We start from the raw sequence: 19,346 nt of genomic DNA, 5'->3' as shown, positions 1-19,346 counted from the left end.
AATACATTTATTGATTTAATATCGCCTTTCTAAATCCACCACAATCAGACAGAATCACTGATTAGATCACCAAATCTTTATTACTTAGTAAGATCTGACATCTGATCAGTTTGAAAAACATCCCCTGTGACAGGAACCATCGATTATATCTGGCTGTTAGATAAGCACATTGGAACAAATTCACCAGAACCACTAAAAAACATCTGTACATAAAACCAATCGATCGTCGTGTAATAATCAATAACCATGTATGATTCAGCCCTGCTAAAAGCACATAGAAAAACCAAAACTTCCCTTCTTCCTCCCCCAGGACAGCAGTCATCCTCCGGATGTGAGGGGCAGGATGGATGATGGGGGGGCAGGATGGATGATGGGGGGGCCAGGATGGATGGATGGATGATGATGGATAATGGGGGGGCCAGGGTGGATGGTGGGACATCAGTCAGATAAAGCATTGTGAGTTTGTTCTGATATGAAATAGGCCTCTTTTACAGATAGAAAATGACATTGCCCTTTAGGACCAAGCTCTAAGTGTACGCGTGTGTCTGGACCTAATGTCACACTATGCAGGCGGGGTCTTGAATTCTCCCCAGCCGTGGAAGCATCGCGTGAAGCAGTGTGGCTCGTTTCCCTTCCTGACGAGACGCAGCTTCCTGGGGTTCTCGGTCTCCTTAGAACGCATGTGTTGAATGTACACCTGGAGGCAAAGAACCGGAGAGGATTATTACACCGAATTTAAACCATCTCTCAAAAATAGCATTTATTCATGAGTGAGGACACGGCAAATTCCCACACTTTGAGGTTTACTTTACTTGGGTACTTCTGGCACTCCACACCCACCCAAACACACCAGTCTTACCTGGCAGGCTTTCAGGCTGAGTTTGATCTCCACCTGACTGGTCTGAGTTCCAACCCACATGTACACCTGAGAGACAGAACGCAGGTTAATATATACACAGAACATATAACCTCATGTACACCTGACAATACACAGCTCCGGAGAAAATTAAGAGACCACTATACTTTTTTCTTTCCTATCCAAAAAAGTGGAAAAGTAAAGTTTTGAGTGAGGAACAAAAGTGCTCAATTTGCAGTGGTCTCTTAATTTTAACCCTTCTGTTCCTCACTCAAAACCTTCCCTTTCTACTTTATTGGAAAGGAAAGAAAAAGGTGCAGTGGTCTCATCATTAATTCTGGAGCTGTATATGTAGGAGTGGTGGTGACAGAAGTGTGGTGTTGATCGAGGTGAGGGAGGGGTGGTTATAGAGGCGAGGTAGTGATCGAGGCGAGGGAGTAGCGGTGAGAGGTGAGGTAGGGATCGAGGTGAGGTAGTGATGGTTATAGAGGTGAGGTAGTGATCGAGGTGAGGTAGTGATCCAGGTGAGGTAGTGATGGTTATAGAGGTGAGGTAGTGATCGAGGTGAGGTAGTGATCCAGGTGAGGTAGTGATCCAGGTGAGGTAGTGATCCAGGTGAGGTAGTGATGGTGATCGAGGTGAGGTAGTGATCGAGGTGAGGTAGTGATCCAGGTGAGGTAGTGATGGTTATAGAGGTGAGGTAGTGATCGAGGTGAGGTAGTGGTGGTGATCGAGGTGAGGTAGTGATCGAGGCGAGGGAGTAGCGGTGAGAGGTGAGGTAGTGATTGAGGTGAGGTAGTGATCGAGGTGAGGTAGTGATCGAGGTGAGGTAGTGATCGAGGTGAGGTAGTGATGGTTATAGAGGTGAGGTAGTGATCAAGGTGAGGTAGTGGTGGTGATCGAGGCGAGGTAGTGATCGAGGGGAGGGAGTAGCGGTGAGCGGTGAGGTAGTGATTGAGGCGAGGTAGTGGTGGTGATAGAGGTGAGGTAGTGGGGGTGGTGGTACCTCCTTCCCGTTGTCCAGCAGCATGATGTCATCATCAGCCAGGTCATCTTGACAGAAGTCTGAACATTTCTCAGACACGGCAAAGTAGCCCTTCTCATTGGAGCAGCGGAAAAGTCTTGCATACTTCATATAATCTGCATCTTCATCATAAGGCTTCTGACAGCCAATCCCCACCCAGAAGAAGTTCTCTGGCTCCTCCCCCTCATTGATCACCTAGGAGGCGGGGACCCAGTCAAGTGGGGTCAGAACATGCTAGGAGGTTGCATACAGCACACATTCTATTTATATGATCCTTAAAGCTCCTGGAGCTGGACCAGATCGGGGAAGAAGAAAAAATTCAGCCCCCCCCCTAAAGTTTATGTTCCATATCAAGATATGAGCGGTCACAGACAGAGCTGGCTGGTCTTGGGTCAGAACTCAGACCAGCATGAAGGGCATACCTGTTTGCTGTAGGTGTCATCAAACATACAGTTCATGATGTCTTCAGCCAGTTTGGCCTCATCAGGGTCGGCTGCCCGGCCAACCCAGGTATAAACTATCCCCTGGTTATCTGTACTTTCAAAGGGCACCTGCACACGCCCGCGCGCACACACACACACAAGCACACAAAGTACATAATGAAGCTGGCTACAATACAGATTTCGGCTGTGTGACAGTATCAGATGGAAGGGGTGTTGTTCTTAAGGTTCTGTACTGTTTAATACATGTATTTATGAACCGGTTGGTTTAAATCCTGAATGCTGATAGCTGTGGTAAATGAGACCGTAAGCCATGGCTATGACATCACATCACTTTAAATGACATCACTTTTTACTGCCCTGTTTGTGTTAGTAACCGGCATCTCCGGAGTTCATGATATATTGGCAATATCGAACAACTAACAGCTGTGCCCAGGCCCTCCACAGTGCATAGTACCTAAGAACAGCTCTTAGCCGTGGTTTATTGTTAATATACCACAGCCCCATGTGCCTTATTGCCTACACAGAGCTGTTGCAGTGTGATGGTGTCAGAGGGGGCGTTGTTCTAAAGGTCATCAGTAGTACTGTATAGATTTCAAGACTTCTCATCTCACCTTGAGGATGAAGCAGAACTCCGAGTTCAGGTTGGCGGAGTCAGTTCCAATCTGGATCGTCCTGAGAACACGGAGAGAAACAGAGGGGAGGGATTTAGAAGTATGTGGCAGAGGGGAGTGTACCTGGTGCAGCGAGCACTGCCATTGGTGCGTATGTGGCAGAGGGGGAGTGTACCTGGTGCAGAGAGCGCTGCCGTTGGTGCGTATGTGATAGAGGGAGGGCTGAGCGGAGTCAGTCTTCAGTTTTCTCTTCCCCTTATGAACGATGAACTTCCTCTTGAAGTGGGACAGGAACTTTAGATTCTCCTGCTGTTGGGTCATACGAACCACCTGGAGACAGACAGAGCAAATAGCCGACGGTTCATACGAACCACCTGGAGACGGACAGAGCAAATAGCCGACGGTTCATACGAACCACCTGGAGACGGACAGAGCAAATAGCCGACGGTTCATACGAACCACCTGGAGACGGACAGAGCAAATAACCGACGGTTCATACGAACCACCTGGAGACGGACAGAGCAAATAACCGACGGTTCATACGAACCACCTGGAGACGGACAGAGCAAATAACCGACGGTTCATACGAACCACCTGGAGACGGACAGAGCAAATAACCGACGGTTCATACGAACCACCTGGAGACGGACAGAGCAAATAACCGACGGTTCATACGAACCACCTGGAGACGGACAGAGCAAATAACCGACGGTTCATACGAACCACCTGGAGACGGACAGAGCAAATAACCGACGGTTCATACGAACCACCTGGAGACGGACAGAGCAAATAACCGACGGTTCATACGAACCACCTGGAGACGGACAGAGCAAATAACCGACGGTTCATACGAACCACCTGGAGACCGACAGACCAAATAACCGATGGGTCATATGAACCACCAGGGGACAGAGACCTAATAACTGAAGCTCACGCGTAAGTGGCTACATTTTATAAGTCTGTAATGTGTGTGTGAGAGACAGGGCGTGTGTGTGAGTTCTACTATACAAGGTCCAGATGTCCTCAGTACTATAGCAAAACATGACAAATCATAACTAGTGAGGACACTGTGCAGATGCTCACTTACATGGATCGTTTTTCAGGCTAGGGGTAACCTGAGGTTAGGGTTTTATGGGTCAAATTCAGGATCAAGGGGTTTCATTTGCTTTTAGGTGTTTGAAGTTTAATGGTAATCATCGGTCATCCCAAAACACCTTATGAGTACTGTAAAACAAGAATGTGTACGTGTGTGTGTGTATTGGGGGGGGGTGTACGTGTGTATTGGGGTGTGTGTGTACGTGTGTGTGCGTGTATTTGTATTGGGGGGGGGTGTATTGGGGGTGTGTGTGTGTGTATTGGGGGGTGTACTTGTATTGGGGGGGGGGGGGGGGGGGGGGGGTGTCTACATTGTATACCTCTAGTTTCCCAGGGAAGAGGCTCTCAAACTTCTTCTGCAGGGAGAAGGTGAAGGTCAGCCAGCCCATGTTGGAGGCCTGCCTCCCCTGCCAGAAATACACCACACACTGGAAGTCCTCCTCAACCCTGTCCTCCTCCCCATCCTCCTCCTCTCCTCCGTGGCCATGTCTCTCCTTCTTCTCCTTCTCCTTGTCATCATCCTCGTACTCCACAGGCACCCAGTACCTAGAAACACACGTATGTAGATTGAAAAAATTTGTACCACTGAATATTTATACAGGATTTCCCACACAGGCCCTGCTTATTCTAATTAAGGTCAGTCTGTGTGTCTGTCGGTCTGTGTGTCTGTCAGTCTGTACCTGCAGAGGAACACGTAACAGTCCTGTGTGTAGAAGTGTCCAAACTCCTCCTCTGGAAGACGAGCAAACTTCTTCCCCTCCAACACGAACCCCTCCATTCCATCCAGATCCTCGTTCCACTCCTCCATCATCTGTTCTGCCTAATGAAATGGAGGAAAGACAAATACGATTCAAGGCCATAAGCTGATGTTTGTGAGTGTGTATGAGTGAGGAGACCCTGCGGGGGTGAGGGCGACCCTGCGGGGGTGAGGGCGACCCTGCGGGGGTGAGGGCGACCCTGCGGGGGTGAGGCCCGCGTACCTCAGTAAGAGCCATTGGAGGCTGCCGGGGGAGGAAGAGAGCGGTGAGGTCAGCCTTCATCTCGTCTTTCTTCTCAGCATCTTTCTTCACCTGACAAAGACACGTTATGAAGGGGTTAGAGCCTCATGGTGATTCAACAGGATCCCCAGTGTTTACAGAGACACGTTATGAAGGGCTTAGAGCCTCATGGTGATTCAACAGGATCTCCAGTGTTTACAGAGACACGTTATGAAGGGGTTAGAGCCTCATGGTGATTCAACAGGATCCCCAGTGTTTACAGAGACACGTTATGAAGGGGTTAGAGCCTCATGGTGATTCAACAGGATCCCCAGTGTTTACAGAGACACGTTATGAAGGGGTTAGAGCCTCATGGGGATTCAACAGGATCCCCAGTGTTTACAGAGACACGTTATGAAGGGGTTAGAGCCTCATGGTGATTCAACAGGATCCCCAGTGTTTACAGAGACACGTTATGAAGGGGTTAGAGCCTCATGGTGATTCAACAGGATCCCCAGTGTTTACAGAGACACGTTATGAAGGGGTTAGAGCCTCATGGTGATTCAACAGGATCTCCAGTGTTTACAGAGACACGTTATGAAGGGCTTAGAGCCTCATGGTGATTCAACAGGATCCCCAGTGTTTACAGAGACACGTTATGAAGGGGTTAGAGCCTCATGGTGATTCAACAGGATCCCCAGTGTTTACAGAGACACGTTATGAAGGGGTTAGAGCCTCATGGTGATTCAACAGGATCCCCAGTGTTTACAGAGACACGTTATGAAGGGGTTAGAGCCTCATGGTGATTCAACAGGATCTCCAGTGTTTACAGAGACACGTTATGAAGGGCTTAGAGCCTCATGGTGATTCAACAGGATCCCCAGTGTTTACAGAGACACGTTATGAAGGGGTTAGAGCCTCATGGTGATTCAACAGGATCTCCAGTGTTTACAGAGACACGTTATGAAGGGCTTAGAGCCTCATGGTGATTCAACAGGATCCCCAGTGTTTACACAGAGACCAAGCCAGACGGTTAGCAGCTAAGACAGCACCATCTAGCGGACATTAAATCAAAGACAAGATTTAGTTTACGTTACCAGTAGATCACTGATGTTAGTGTTGGTCTTGCCTCAGAGACACGTGGGTGTTTCTCACCATCACTGATGTTAGTGTTGGTCTTGCCTCAGAGACACGTGGGTGTTTCTCACCATCACTGATGTTAGTGTTGGTCTTGCCTCAGAGACACGTGGGTGTTTCTCACCATCACTGATGTTAGTGTTGGTCTTGCCTCAGAGACACGTGGGTGTTTCTCACCATCACTGATGTTAGTGTTGGTCTTGCCTCAGAGACACGTGGGTGTTTCTCACCATCACTGATGTTAGTGTTGGTCTTGCCTCAGAGACACGTGGGTGTTTCTCACCATCACTGATGTTAGTGTTGGTCTTGCCTCAGAGACACGTGGGTGTTTCTCACCTTGCTCTGTAGTCCGTCCACCTGCTCCACGCTCTCAGCCGCTCTGGTGTAATCCACCTTCAACACGTCATCCCAGTTCTTAAACTTTGACTTAAACACCTAGAGAGCAATGAGAGACTGTGTCAAGTCCAGTAGTAGTCATGTCAAAAGTACAGTTGAAAATATTTGGTAACACTTCTTTTTCAGTGGCAGTTAACAAGAGGATATTTGACTAAAACGAGACAAAATTGTTGACTGGCGTTAGAAAGCATAGTGCTGCGCCGATACAACGATTGAATGTAGAATTTTATAAAACACCCGGCCTGAAACACCAAGATGCAAACAACACCAGTGTGTGGCCGGGAAAAACTCCCAAGGTACAGTGGGGGTAAGGTACAGTGTGCAGTGGGTAGGGGTTAAGGTTCAGTGGGGGTAAGGTACAGTGTGCAGTGGGTAGGGGTTAAGGTACAGTGGGGGTAAGGTACAGTGTGCAGTGGGTAGGGGTTAAGGTACAGTGGGGTTAAGGTACAGTGGGGGTAAGGTACAGTGGGGGTAAGGTACAGTGGGGGTAAGGTACAGTGGGGGTAAGGTACAGTGTGCAGTGGGTGGGGGTAAGGTACAGTGGGGGTAAGGTACAGTGGGGGTAAGGTACAGTGGGGGTAAGGTACAGTGGGGGTAAGGTACAGAGTGCAGTGGGTAGGGGTTAAGGTACAGTGGAGGAAAGGTACAGAGTGCAGTGGGTAGGGGTTAAGGTACAGTGGGGGTAAGGTACAGTGTGGGTAAGGTACAGTGTGCAGTGGGTAAGGGTCAAGGTACAGTGGGGGTAAGGTACAGTGGGGGTAAGGTACAGTGGGGGTAAGGTACAGTGTGCAGTGGGTAGGGGTTAAGGTATAGTGGGGGTAAGGTACAGTGTGCAGTGGGTAGGGGTTAAGGTACAGTGGGGGTAAGGTACAGTGGGGGTAAGGTTCAGTGTGCAGTGGGTAGGGGTTAAGGTACAGTGGGGGTAAGGTACAGTGGGGGTAAGGTTCAGTGTGCAGTGGGTAGGGGTTAAGGTACAGTGGGGGTAAGGTACAGTGGGGGTAAGGTTCAGTGTGCAGTGGGTAGGGGTTAAGGTACAGTGGGGGTAAGGTACAGTGTGGGTAAGGTTCAGTGTGCAGTGGGTAGGGGTTAAGGTACAGTGGAGGAAAGGTTCAGTGTGCAGTGGGTAGGGGTTAAGGTACAGTGGAGGAAAGGTACAGTGTGCAGTGGGTAGGGGTTAAGGTACAGTGGGGGTAAGGTACAGTGGGGGTAAGGTACAGTGGGGGTAAGGTACAGTGTGCAGTGGGTGGGGGTAAGGTACAGTGGGGGTAAGGTACAGTGGGGGTAAGGTTCAGTGTGCAGTGGGTAGGGGTTAAGGTACAGTGGAGGAAAGGTACAGTGTGCAGTGGGTAGGGGTTAAGGTACAGTGGGGGTAAGGTACAGTGTGGGTAAGGTTCAGTGTGCAGTGGGTAGGGGTTAAGGTACAGTGGAGGAAAGGTACAGTGTGCAGTGGGTAAGGGTTAAGGTACAGTGGGGGTAAGGTACAGTGTGCAGTGGGTAGGGGTTAAGGTACAGTGGGGGTAAGGTACAGTGGGGGTAAGGTACAGTGTGCAGTGGGTAGGGGTTAAGGTACAGTGGGGGTAAGGTACAGTGTGCAGTGGGTAGGGGTTAAGGTACAGTGGGGGTAAGGTACAGTGGGGGTAAGGTTCAGTGTGCAGTGGGTAGGGGTTAAGGTACAGTGGGGGTAAGGTACAGTGTGGGTAAGGTTCAGTGTGCAGTGGGTAGGGGTTAAGGTACAGTGGGGGTAAGGTACAGTGGGGGTAAGGTTCAGTGTGCAGTGGGTAGGGGTTAAGGTACAGTGGGGGTAAGGTACAGTGTGGGTAAGGTTCAGTGTGCAGTGGGTAGGGGTTAAGGTACAGTGGAGAAAAGGTACAGTGTGCAGTGGGTAGGGGTTAAGGTACAGTGGGGGTAAGGTACAGTGTGGGTAAGGTACAGTGTGCAGTGGGTAAGGGTTAAGGTTCAGTGGGGGTAAGGTACAGTGGGGGTAAGGTACAGTGTGCAGCGGGTAGGGGTTAAGGTACAGTGGGGTAAGGTACAGTGGGTAGGGGTTAAGGTACAGTGGGGGTAAGGTACAGTTTGCAGCAGGTAGGGGGGGTTAAGGTACAGTGGGGTTAAGGTACAGTGGGTAGGGGTTAAGGTACAGTGTGCAGCAGGTAGGGGTTAAGGTACAGTGGGGCAGGCTTCCGCGGGTTCCCTACCTGACACTCTGTCCCCTCCAGGTTTCTGGTGACGGTGGCGTGTTTGGGTCGGTGTAGCATGGAGCAGACTTCCTGTCCCAACTTCAGGGCGGCTGCTCTGACCAGCCGAGGAGACTTCCTCCCGATCCAGATGAAGACATCAGACCAACAGTCCAGGATGTAGACTCCCTTAGTGTCCAGCAGACTTTGTAGCTGGAAACGCACAGACGGTCAGGATCAGCCCAATCACACAGCACACCAGAATGTTTAACGGTTATATTTGTGTCATCTATTACGTCAAAGTGTGTGCGTGTGAAGTTACCAGTCGCAGCTCGGGCAGCGTGTCCAGTTTGACCTTGTCTTTGTGTTCCACTGACAGCTTGTAATTGATCTGAGGGAGCTCCAGGTAGCCCAACCCCAGACCCACCTTAAAGGAGGAAGAGGTCAAATGTCAGGTCAAAGCAGTCCACTGATGGTGGTCATTCACCAGGTTCTGACGTTGACCTGCCACACCAGGTAGAACAGAGAACCACCTAGCTGGGATGGACTTCAGGTCAGGGGTTACCTTGTATAGTTTGGGTCTTATGGGGGTGAAGTCGTCAGGGACGTGTTTGCGAATCTCTTCAGGTTGTCCTCCCAGAACCTCCCAGAAGTCGGGAGGCTCCTGGTTCTGTTGCACAGTGGTGATCTCAGCTTTCCCCTTACGCTCGTTCTTATTGATCTTCTCTGCAAAAAGCCTGCGCACGTGCACACGCACGTTTAGAATTGCAAATACATTGACATAAATATCTATGTGCGTGTTAGTTACCTGGCCTTGGTAGTACCAGACAGTGTAGCGTGCGTGTTAGTTACCTGGCCTTGGTAGTACCAGACAGTGTAGCGTGTGCGTGTTAGTTACCTGGCCTTGGTAGTGCCAGACAGTGTAGCGTGTGCGTGTTAGTTACCTGGCCTTGGTAGTGCCAGACAGTGTAGCGTGTGCGTGTTAGTTACCTGGCCTTGGTAGTGCCAGACAGGGTCGCATTGGCTCCTCTCCAGATAAAGATCTCCAGACCGGTATCTAACAGGAACACAAACCTACAGGAACACAGAATATCAGACATCTGTACAGAACCCCTGTCAAGTGACCACATGGAAGGTTCCAACTGTGGTTCCATTAACAGAACCCAGAACTCGAAGTGAACGGACCGACTCACCGTGGGTCCAGAGACGAGGCCTTCAGAGGAACTGATTCTAGACGGATGTTCTTCTTTCCATACACACGATACAATCTGGAGAACACACACACGGTTGTTTGGACATGTAGTGTGTAGTGAGTCCTACCTGACGGTGTAGCGTGTAGAGTCCTACCTGACGGTGTAGTGGGTATCCTCCACTGTGTAGAAGCCGCTGGCTGTTCCTCCCTCAATGTATGAGATGTCGTTATCAAACACCTGTTGGTGTAGAAAGCCGTTAGAACAGTCATAAAGACTGTTCTTATTCTCAAACACCGGTTGGTGTCTCTGTTTCAGCACTTACTGCGGTAAACTCTTCGCTTTCATCCCCCATCTCCTCTCGGATGGTCCTGCATTCGGCCCCCAGGTAGTTGCGGAGGTTGACGGCGTGAATGGCTGACCCCGCCTTCTTGTCCAGAGTGGCCTCTTGACCAATCCAGTAGAAGATCTGCCAGTTCAGCGATCCATTGTCATCCAGGGAAGTCTTTGGGAGGTCAAGGGAGGAGGTCAGTCACAAACTCCAACAGGCTCCATGTTTCACAAATCAATGTTGCAAATTCACCATAACATTGATCATCAAACAAACATTTGTGTAAAGTAAACCCCGTTTTTGCCATGGCTCTCATAAGCTTCCAGACATGGAACGGATCGGATATGATTTTCTTCTAGTCCCAGTTGTTACATGTAAGGCTGTTCACTCAGTACATTTATGATATTTAATTCTAGTCATCACCTTTCACACATTCTCATACACTTCAGTTGCCTGGGACACAGACATGGTAAGTAATATGCAACTATGTTCGCACCTTCAGGATAATATAGCAGTCTGCTTCGTAGAACTTCCCCTGGAACGCCTCGTCTACCTGCATCGGAACGAAGTTCTCGATCTGCCACACAAACACACCTGGTACCTAAAAAACCCAAAGTAAAGTGTGAGCAGCAGACGGGGTGCCGACCCAAAAACCCAGAAAGTAAAGTGTGAGCTGCAGACGGGGTGCCGACCCAAAAACACAAACAGCCACGAATCTCCACCCTCCCACCTGTCCAACGTCCTCCATGAAGAACTCGGAGTAGTCCAGCTGTGGTTTCTCCAGGCTCTTGTCCCAACGCCGCGCTGCTCCAAGCGATGCATTCAGCTCTCCGTACTTCTGGTCCCCGTTCTCCTACAAGACACAGCAGGACTCCGGTTTTGAACTGAAGCAAGTCTCGGAGAGTCTCGGGCCCAGTCAAGAGGAGCAGACATGTACCACCCTTTTCACTCTACCTCCATGCTCTTGTTCTTCTCCTGCGTGACATCACTCATTCCCTTAAGGACTTGCTTGGCCTGGTCGTCTTGGCTACTGTCCTTCCTCCTCCGCAGCCTCATCTTCCTCGCCAGGGGGTCCCGCGGGCTGGCTCCTACACACACAGACACTAAATAATTAACACAGAGTACCTAAACTCAAACAACACCGTAGGCAGAAAGGCAGTCAGACAGACAGAGACGGAGTCAGACAGACAGGAGAGGGGAGTCAGACAGACAGGAGAGGGGAGTCAGACAGACAGGAGAGGGGAGTCAGACAGACAGGAGAGGGGAGTCAGACAGACAGGAGAGGGGAGTCAGACAGACAGGAGAGGGGAGTCAGACAGACAGGAGAGGGGAGTCAGACAGACAGGAGAGGGGAGTCAGACAGACAGGAGAGGGGAGTCAGACAGACAGACAGGACAGGGGAGTCAGACCCACCTCCACCAGCAGCTGCTACCACAGCGGGAGATGCTCCAGCCAGCCTCAGCTGATTCTGAAGAGAGAAGTCAATGTTGTACCACTCTGCTGTCCGGTCCACTGGCTTGGGGGGCATTACCAAGTTGGGGTTCTCACGTACATCTAGAACCTACAATGCACACGGGACACATCAACTACAACTTAGAACCCAGGACGGAACATGCAGAACCTAAAACCCAGAATAGTTGGTACCTGTAGGTCAGTCAGAAAGTGGATGGCTTCAGGCAGAGTAACCAGACGATTCTTATTCAGAACCAGCTTCTTCAGCTTACCACACCTGCAGAACAGTAACATAATACAACATCAACCACAATATCAGCCGGGCCTCCAACTAACCCCGGTCTTTCAGCCCCTGTAGAAGTTAGAGTAAAAACATAATTACAGAAACAACAACCCTGTCTTTGTGTGTGTGCGTGTGTGTGCGCACGGTACCAACCTGCAGAGCCCTTCAGGTATCAGTTCCAGGTTGTTGTTGGCAGCCATGAACTCCTGAAGGGAGGATAACTTCCCCACACCAGACGGAACCCCTTCAAAGTCCAGCTTGTTACTGTTCACATACAGCTTCTTTAACTTCCCCAGCTTACAGATAGCAGACTGGAACAGACAGAAATGGAGAAAGAAGGACGCAAGACAAACAGAGATTTTAAATCAAATCATGTCAGTTAGGTGAAGTATTTGTATAATGTTCAATAACGTTCAACCGAAGCAGCTAAGATAATGTTTCTATGAGAAAAGGGCAACCAGCGGCGCAAACAGCATTGTAAACTGAACCAAGAGTTATTTTCCCAGTCTTACCGGCAGTGACGTGAGCTGGTTTCTGCTGAGGTTGAGTGTCTCCAGCTGTGTCCACTGGTCAATGCAGAGGGAGAGCTCTGAGATCTGATTGGAGGATAGGTTGAGTCGCTTCAGACTGCTCAGGGTGTACAGACATTCGGGAACGCGCCCCAGGTCGTTGCATGACAGGTCCACATCTGACGGGAGAGACGGGGGTGGGGTCAAACTCATGGATTTACATGGAAGGCTGGTTCCCTCGACCCGCTTGATAAACAAACGCACACAAATTCTGCCCCAATTAGTATCACCAGCCACATGTTGATACCAAGGAGCATTCTGGGTATGTGCGAATGTACTTGTCGATAATTACCTTGTTATTCTGATGAGTGAGAGTGTGTGTGTGTGTGTGGGCGCGCGGGTTACCTGCCAGGTGTACCAGCCCCTCCAGGCTGGTGGGCATGTTGCTCTGTGTTCTCTGGGTGTTCCTCAGGTGGAGAGTCTGGAGGGCAACCATCGCTGGCAGCTGGCTGCTCACACACATACGGAACGCTGTTACAATGTGTTATAACGCTTTGTAAGGTAGATTGAAATGTATCGGGGCATTAAATGGCCCATGCCGAACTGGTGTGCACCAGGGTTTTATAACAGGTTCTGAAGCTTCATACCGTAGCTGCACATTCACCAGTTTTTTGTTAAGCTTCATAACATAGCTGCGCACGCACCAGAGATCTCTGTTATGAAGCTTCATACCATAGCTGGGCATGCACCAGACTGTTGTGTTAAGAAGCTTCATACCGTAGCTGGGCGTGCTCTAGAGCATTGTGTAATGAAGCTTCATACCGTAGCTGGGCGTGCTCTACAGTGCTGCGTTATGAAGCTTCATACCGAAGCTGGGCGTGCATTAGGGGGTTGTTATTATGAAGCTTCATACCGTAGCTGGGCGTGCATTAGGGGGTTGTTGTTGAGGATGAGGGTCTGGAGGTGGACGAGGCGTCTCATTTGTGGAGGAAGGCTGTCCATCTTGTTGTCACTTAGGTCCAGGTAGAGCAAGTCTGTCAGGTTGATGAACAGCTGATTGGGGATGGCATCGATGCTGAGAGGAGGAGAGGACTGGGTCAGTATTATAAACGACACAGGTTGTGTTGTGTGAGGTTACCTGTTAGGTCTGAATGTCACCTGCTATGTCAGAATAAAAGCTCTAAAACAAGCACTGACTGATTAGTGCTTTGAGGTTGTTTTACACATTATAGTCAGTCATCTCATTGCCTCCAGCCGGATGACCATGTTGTGGTCTCCGCGCTTCTCCAGCCAGATGACCATGTTGTGGTCTCCGCGCTTCTCCAGCCAGATGACCATGTTGTGGTCTCCGCGCTTCTCCAGCCAGCTAAGTAAGGCGGCGGCTAGATAGATGCAACGACTAGCTACTTACTAGCTGCAGAATGCTACAGCAAAGCTGTCTGATGAAAATACTTTAGAAGTTCAGTTTTACAAAGTAGGTCAGACATCCTCTCAAGTACTAACTAATTCCAATGTCTAATCAAATAGTTATTTAATAATGGAAAGTAAATGTTGGTAAATTAAATTTACATGCATATTACTATAAAAGTATGTCATCAGTTTTCACCTGTTGTGGCTGAGGTTGAGAACCAGCATGTTCTTGGAGTTCTCCAGATCTCTGGGGATCTCAGTCAACTGGTTGAAGCTCAGATCCTGCAGAACACAGAAGGCAGCTGGAATACTATCCATCACTAGAGTAGACGTTCAGACCCCGAGCTCTAGTCGTCCAGCTGACACCCATTCCAACATTAGACATGTCTAACAGCACTCGATGGTACCTCTGTAGGCTTAGGCCCTTGACAGTGATGGAAAAAGGTTTCCAAGGGAGGGGATGATAAATAGAGGGCATATCAGATTGTCAGAGTCACTACTGCTCTCTGAAAACAGGCAGCGTTACTCTACCAGAACACAGACTGGGGACGTTACTCTACCAGAACACAGACTGGGGACGTTACTCTACCAGAACACAGACTGGGGACGTTACTCTACCAGAACAGAAAGGTCATCCAGCTGAAAGATGTCATCTGGAACTCCAGAGTTCTTTAGATTGTTGGCCCTGGCAACCACCGCCTGAAAGACAACGCACTATCAGACACATTGTATGTAACCTGACAACATCACAGGACGACCGTGTGTGTGTGTGGTTTACCCTGAGGTTGGGCAGGCTGGACAGTTCCCCATGTAGAGTGGTCAGGCTGTTGTGACTCACGGACAGATGTTCCTGAAGAAAGAGCCACAGCACTGAGTTAACACAAAGTACACACACTAGAGTGTACCCAAACACACAAATATTTTTCTGAATCTACAAATCCAATGTACATTTGAATAACTTTCAAACACTAGAAAGGTCTTATTGTGCATCAAGACGCAAATACAAGTAACTCTTTCTACATATATCCAGGCAGACTATGAGATAAAAGTTTTCATAGGCATGGCTCGGTGTTGCTTTTATGATAATTAAGAGCTGTTAAACAATACAGTTTTTAAAAGAGAAAAGCAGAAAGCACTTCCCATAAATAACAAAATTGAAGGATCACTTAAGATTTCAAAGGGTTTATTTTGGCCGACAAGAAATTCCCTTAAGCATTTCAGATAAAGCATTCATTATAAAAATATATATTTTACAATAAAAGGTTGTGTGTTATTATTTAGCAATGCAAATCAATACCTTAGACCTTGGTCACCAACCTTTTGAGCCTAAACCAGTGAGTTAAAATGCAGGGCGATAAAAACATTATAACACTTAAGCACATGCAATATTATAGGTTCTAGTGTACAGCAATGAGGAAGGAGAATTAGAGCACAGGCCTTAGCCCTATACATTAAAACAATGCTTGAATTGGTGATGTTTAGAAATGAATATTCACAACCGTCAAGTACATGATGACACTGGTTATAGACTATATTGTAGTATTTCACCCGGCACAGCCAGAAGAGGACTGGTCACCCCTCTGAGCCTGGGTCCTCTCTAGGTTTCTTCCTAAAATTCGATCTTCTTAGGGAGTCTTTCCTAGCCACTGAAATTCAACACTACTGTTGTTTGCTCCTTGAGGTTTTTAGGCCGGGTGTCTCTGTAAAGCACTTTGTGACAACTGCTGTTGTAAAATAAATTGGATTGATTGATTGATTCTTGTGAAGCACAGCTGAATAAGCCTCAGCATTTAGCAACCTCAATCTATTCTACTACCGCCGTCTCTTCAGTCTCAGTGGGGCGAGAGACCAGTCTCTGACCGTCTCTCAAATCAACCCTTGTTGTGCCACACATCTTCAGCAGCTTGCACAAAATAATATTACAACCACCATAACTGGAGAAACTAAGACATTACTAGTCATTAAACCACACGCAACCCAGAGTAACAAACAAAGCAAGCGTATCGATGCATGTGTTGGTACAACCGCCTCTCCCATCCCAACGGAGAGTCTCGCATTTTGGGGGAGCCCAACGTGTTCCGTCTGGACAGAGAGGGTGCCATTATTACATTCTCACCGTGGCCGTAAAACCCTCTGCGTGTCTGGCCACATGTTGACCTCGGCCGGCCTTGTCGGCTCAACCGGGAAGGACTGCCTCAACATGATTCCCTCCATCCGAATGTTAGAAATGTTACCTCGGTGCTGGCAGTTTGGAGCAGCGTGAGAAAGAAATAACTGTCCTGAAAACAAATGTAAAACACCAAGAAAAATCGGATTCCCATTTCTACACAAATCCGCAGAGCTGGCTGTGTGTGGGTGGACAGTTATTTTAGGCTGTATGCAAGCTGGTTGACGTCGCTGGAGCACTCACTAATAACAAGCTCTTTGCCGTAGTCGTTGACAAGCCAGAACCTCACCGTATTATCCTTGCCTTGCGTGCGGGGAAAAAGCAGACACGTGAATGAGATCTCTCGGCTACTCGGCGCGCACTGCACTGTAGCCGTAACAGCGTGAGACCAGTGGAAACAGTATGAATGAAAAGCTTCATTCTTTTTGTTGTTTTTTGTTTGGGGATCAAGCAGGAGCGCATTGAGATGAATTGAACTCAAACAGTTTGCCTGACGTGTTTTCACCGGCCGAGGGCCAGCCATCCTTCATGTTGAATCCTACTGCCGATGACCCCAGACTCTCCGCTGTCGTCTAACGTAGACCAGCAACCTGGAGGACACGTACAGCCAGGCAACCCAGAACATCAGCGCCAAGCCTGCATCAACGCCTGGGGGGCTGCCCAGGTTGACAGGAGGGGCTGGTGGTTCACTGCCTTGTCTTCAAAGCGCCACGCCACACAAGGGGGCCCGCCACAGGCCTGTCTACCCTGTATTCACCAGATGGTGAACTTGGGTGGCGCGGTGACAGTGCACCAGGCTGACCACCACGCACTGTTTAAGTTTTACCTGTGCCACTAGCTAATGTGTGTTTGGGAAGCCCCATTTCTTAGTATTGTGATACTTATTAGTGTTACAAAAGATTAATGCATATTTTTCTTTGCATCACAGAAAGACCACTTTTGCCAACTTCTGAGAGAATAGAAGCGACAAAAATGTAAATATTTACATAAGCGTTTTTTCAGGCCTCCCTGGACATTCTATGAGCGATGAATTTTTTGTTCACTTACTTTTAAATCACTGTTTGTGATTTTCAGCACCAAGCCAGGCACCCTGTGGCACACAGCATAGAACTCACCAGTTTCTGTAGGGCAGCCAGCTCCTCCGGCAGGTAACACAGACCCGTCCTGTTCAGCTTCAGCCATCTGAGACTGCTCATAGACTTCACATGCTCGGGGAAGTAACCGCCCTGCAGGGAACAGACACAGCCAGAGAGACAGACGGACACAGGCATGGAGGCAGCGTTAACACAAGTTACAACATTGCTTCTGCTCGTCCTTCTGTGTAATAGCTAGCCTGGTTCCAATTGGTTTGTGGTCTTGCCGACCCAGTTGCTTTTACTGCCAGACCCATGGCACCCCTGCTAAGTCTCAGCCGCATTAGAAAACACTTGAACTTTCTTCCAGCAACAGGAGACATAGCCCGCATCATAGTATCAACATAACCCAGTGTATATTTATTATTAATAAACACAGTCAGAAAAGGAGACAAGACGATTAGCCCCTAAAAAACTGGCAAATCAACCCAAGTAGTACGCTATATTGTATTAGGGGGAAAAGGGGATCTATTAACAAGACAAAGACCCCAAGCAGACATCAGAATAAACAGTAAATTGAATATATTTGGAAGGTGTGTGAGGCAGGTATGTGTCAAATAAAATGTAAACTAAAGGATGTTGAGCGCTTTCCCATTCACCGCCACAGTGACATCATTTAGATTTAAAAGAAATCCCAGGCAGGCCTTCAGATATGATTAAATCAGAATTTGTTTGCAGTAGTCTCTTCTGTATAACCAGGGAGAACCCGGTTCGTCTGAGACAGGTACACATTGGATTGGCTCTGTGTAGAACACTGATGTTTCAGGCACATATTGGATTGGGACCCGTTTAAAACGCTCACTAACTGGGTCATAAAGAACGACCACCGGAACTGAGTCAGAACCCTGACAACGGAACTACACAGGCTATTATAGGTCTCCGACGTCGCCTGCCTAGTTCCCAGGCTAGGAGCCTGGTGATGTCACCGTACTAGTTCGCGCTATGTCATTGCCTGTAGCAGTAATTGTAGTCGCTGGTAAGAAAGCAGAAATACCCCTTATCCGTTTTACATCTTCAGATCAAATACATACAAATCAACCAGTATCTTACTCATGGATTATAAGACGCAACACATGGACGTGTTTCAACAGAGAGCTGTCTGTAGCCAGAGTTACGTCCTACTGGGTTCAGGTTTACAGTCCTACTACAGCTAGCTAGCGTTCTCGCTGTATGTATTTTTAAAATGTACGCATTTAAAAAAAACACATCCAGTACCAGGTAACTGGAATGACTATGTAACTGCTAGTTAGTCAGACTATGCTGCTAACGGTGTGCCAACTTCTTGTTAACTACTGTACTCTGAAGCCAGTCGGACAGAAACAAAAAATGTAAGCGATTGACGTGATCAACGGTTACCCCAAACTAGCTAGTTGGTCCAGTTCCTAATTGTAACATTTGAGTTGTCTTACAATAATATCCCGCATACTAACTAAACGTTATATCTGACTGTAGTAGGACACTTGTTTGACGACAAATACATTTGACAAGTTGAACTGGCTAACGCCCAGTGGTTTTCCTGGTTTGGTTAGCCACTGTACTACTAGCTAGACACAGCCCGACCAATCACACTGCTTAACCAGCGAACTACCTACCGGTAACTAATAACGGACCGTTGTGGAAATAAATTATTTTCTTACTTTGAAATCGTTTCCAGAGAGATCTACCCCCCGGATAAACGGAAGGACTCCGGTGGCAGCCATTTCTGCTTCGGGATGTAGCTATGTCGGTCGTTGCTCACGCTGTCTATTTTGGTATTATTAGTCTGCCACTGGCAGGAGGACGGTTCCAACAGCTGCTGTGACCGAAAAACACCCCTCCGAACAAGCACAGAATGAAATAGCCCGTCATGAGCCGCGCACCAACGTAGAAAACCAAACGTGTGCTTGGTTATCCGCTTCGTTCACAGAAATGTGTATTTAATTCTATCAAATATATTTTAGTTTCACCAATTCGTCTCTGCTATTATCAACAAAACATATTCAAATATTTTCCTTACAGTATCTCACAAAAGTGAGTACACCCCTCACGTTTTTGTAAATATTTGATTACATCTTTTCATGTGACAACACTGGATAAATGACACTTTGCTACAATGGAAAGTAGTGAGTGTACAGTCTGTATAACGGTGTAAATTTGCTGTCCCTTCAAAATAACTCAA

General features: G+C 48.2%; 1 protein-coding gene across 1 annotated transcript; it reads right to left on the bottom strand.

Annotated features, from left to right (window-relative positions):
- Positions 1 to 54: 54 nt before the first annotated feature.
- Positions 55 to 18,962, bottom strand: flii (FLII actin remodeling protein). Its single transcript, XM_034295242.1, has 31 exons — positions 18,826 to 18,962; positions 17,171 to 17,281; positions 14,667 to 14,738; positions 14,507 to 14,587; positions 14,085 to 14,170; positions 13,392 to 13,553; positions 12,884 to 12,987; positions 12,482 to 12,657; positions 12,123 to 12,280; positions 11,879 to 11,963; positions 11,648 to 11,795; positions 11,189 to 11,322; positions 10,965 to 11,087; positions 10,731 to 10,835; positions 10,229 to 10,408; positions 10,061 to 10,143; positions 9,907 to 9,981; positions 9,704 to 9,787; positions 9,279 to 9,450; positions 9,036 to 9,140; positions 8,735 to 8,926; positions 6,480 to 6,578; positions 5,010 to 5,099; positions 4,710 to 4,849; positions 4,350 to 4,575; positions 3,110 to 3,264; positions 2,935 to 2,995; positions 2,303 to 2,431; positions 1,863 to 2,075; positions 860 to 925; positions 55 to 697 (listed from the first exon to the last, which is right to left on the bottom strand). Exons 1-31 carry the CDS (start codon positions 18,886 to 18,888, stop codon positions 563 to 565), a joined length of 3,813 nt encoding a protein of 1,270 aa, XP_034151133.1. The 5' UTR covers positions 18,889 to 18,962; the 3' UTR covers positions 55 to 562.
- Positions 18,963 to 19,346: the final 384 nt, after the last annotated feature.

Source organism: Esox lucius, chromosome 11, assembly GCF_011004845.1.
Source record: "Esox lucius isolate fEsoLuc1 chromosome 11, fEsoLuc1.pri, whole genome shotgun sequence".
In the NCBI taxonomy this organism is placed as follows: domain Eukaryota; kingdom Metazoa; phylum Chordata; class Actinopteri; order Esociformes; family Esocidae; genus Esox; species Esox lucius.
Note: the sequence above shows the minus strand (reverse complement) of the source record. Positions and strands in the feature narration are given on the sequence as shown.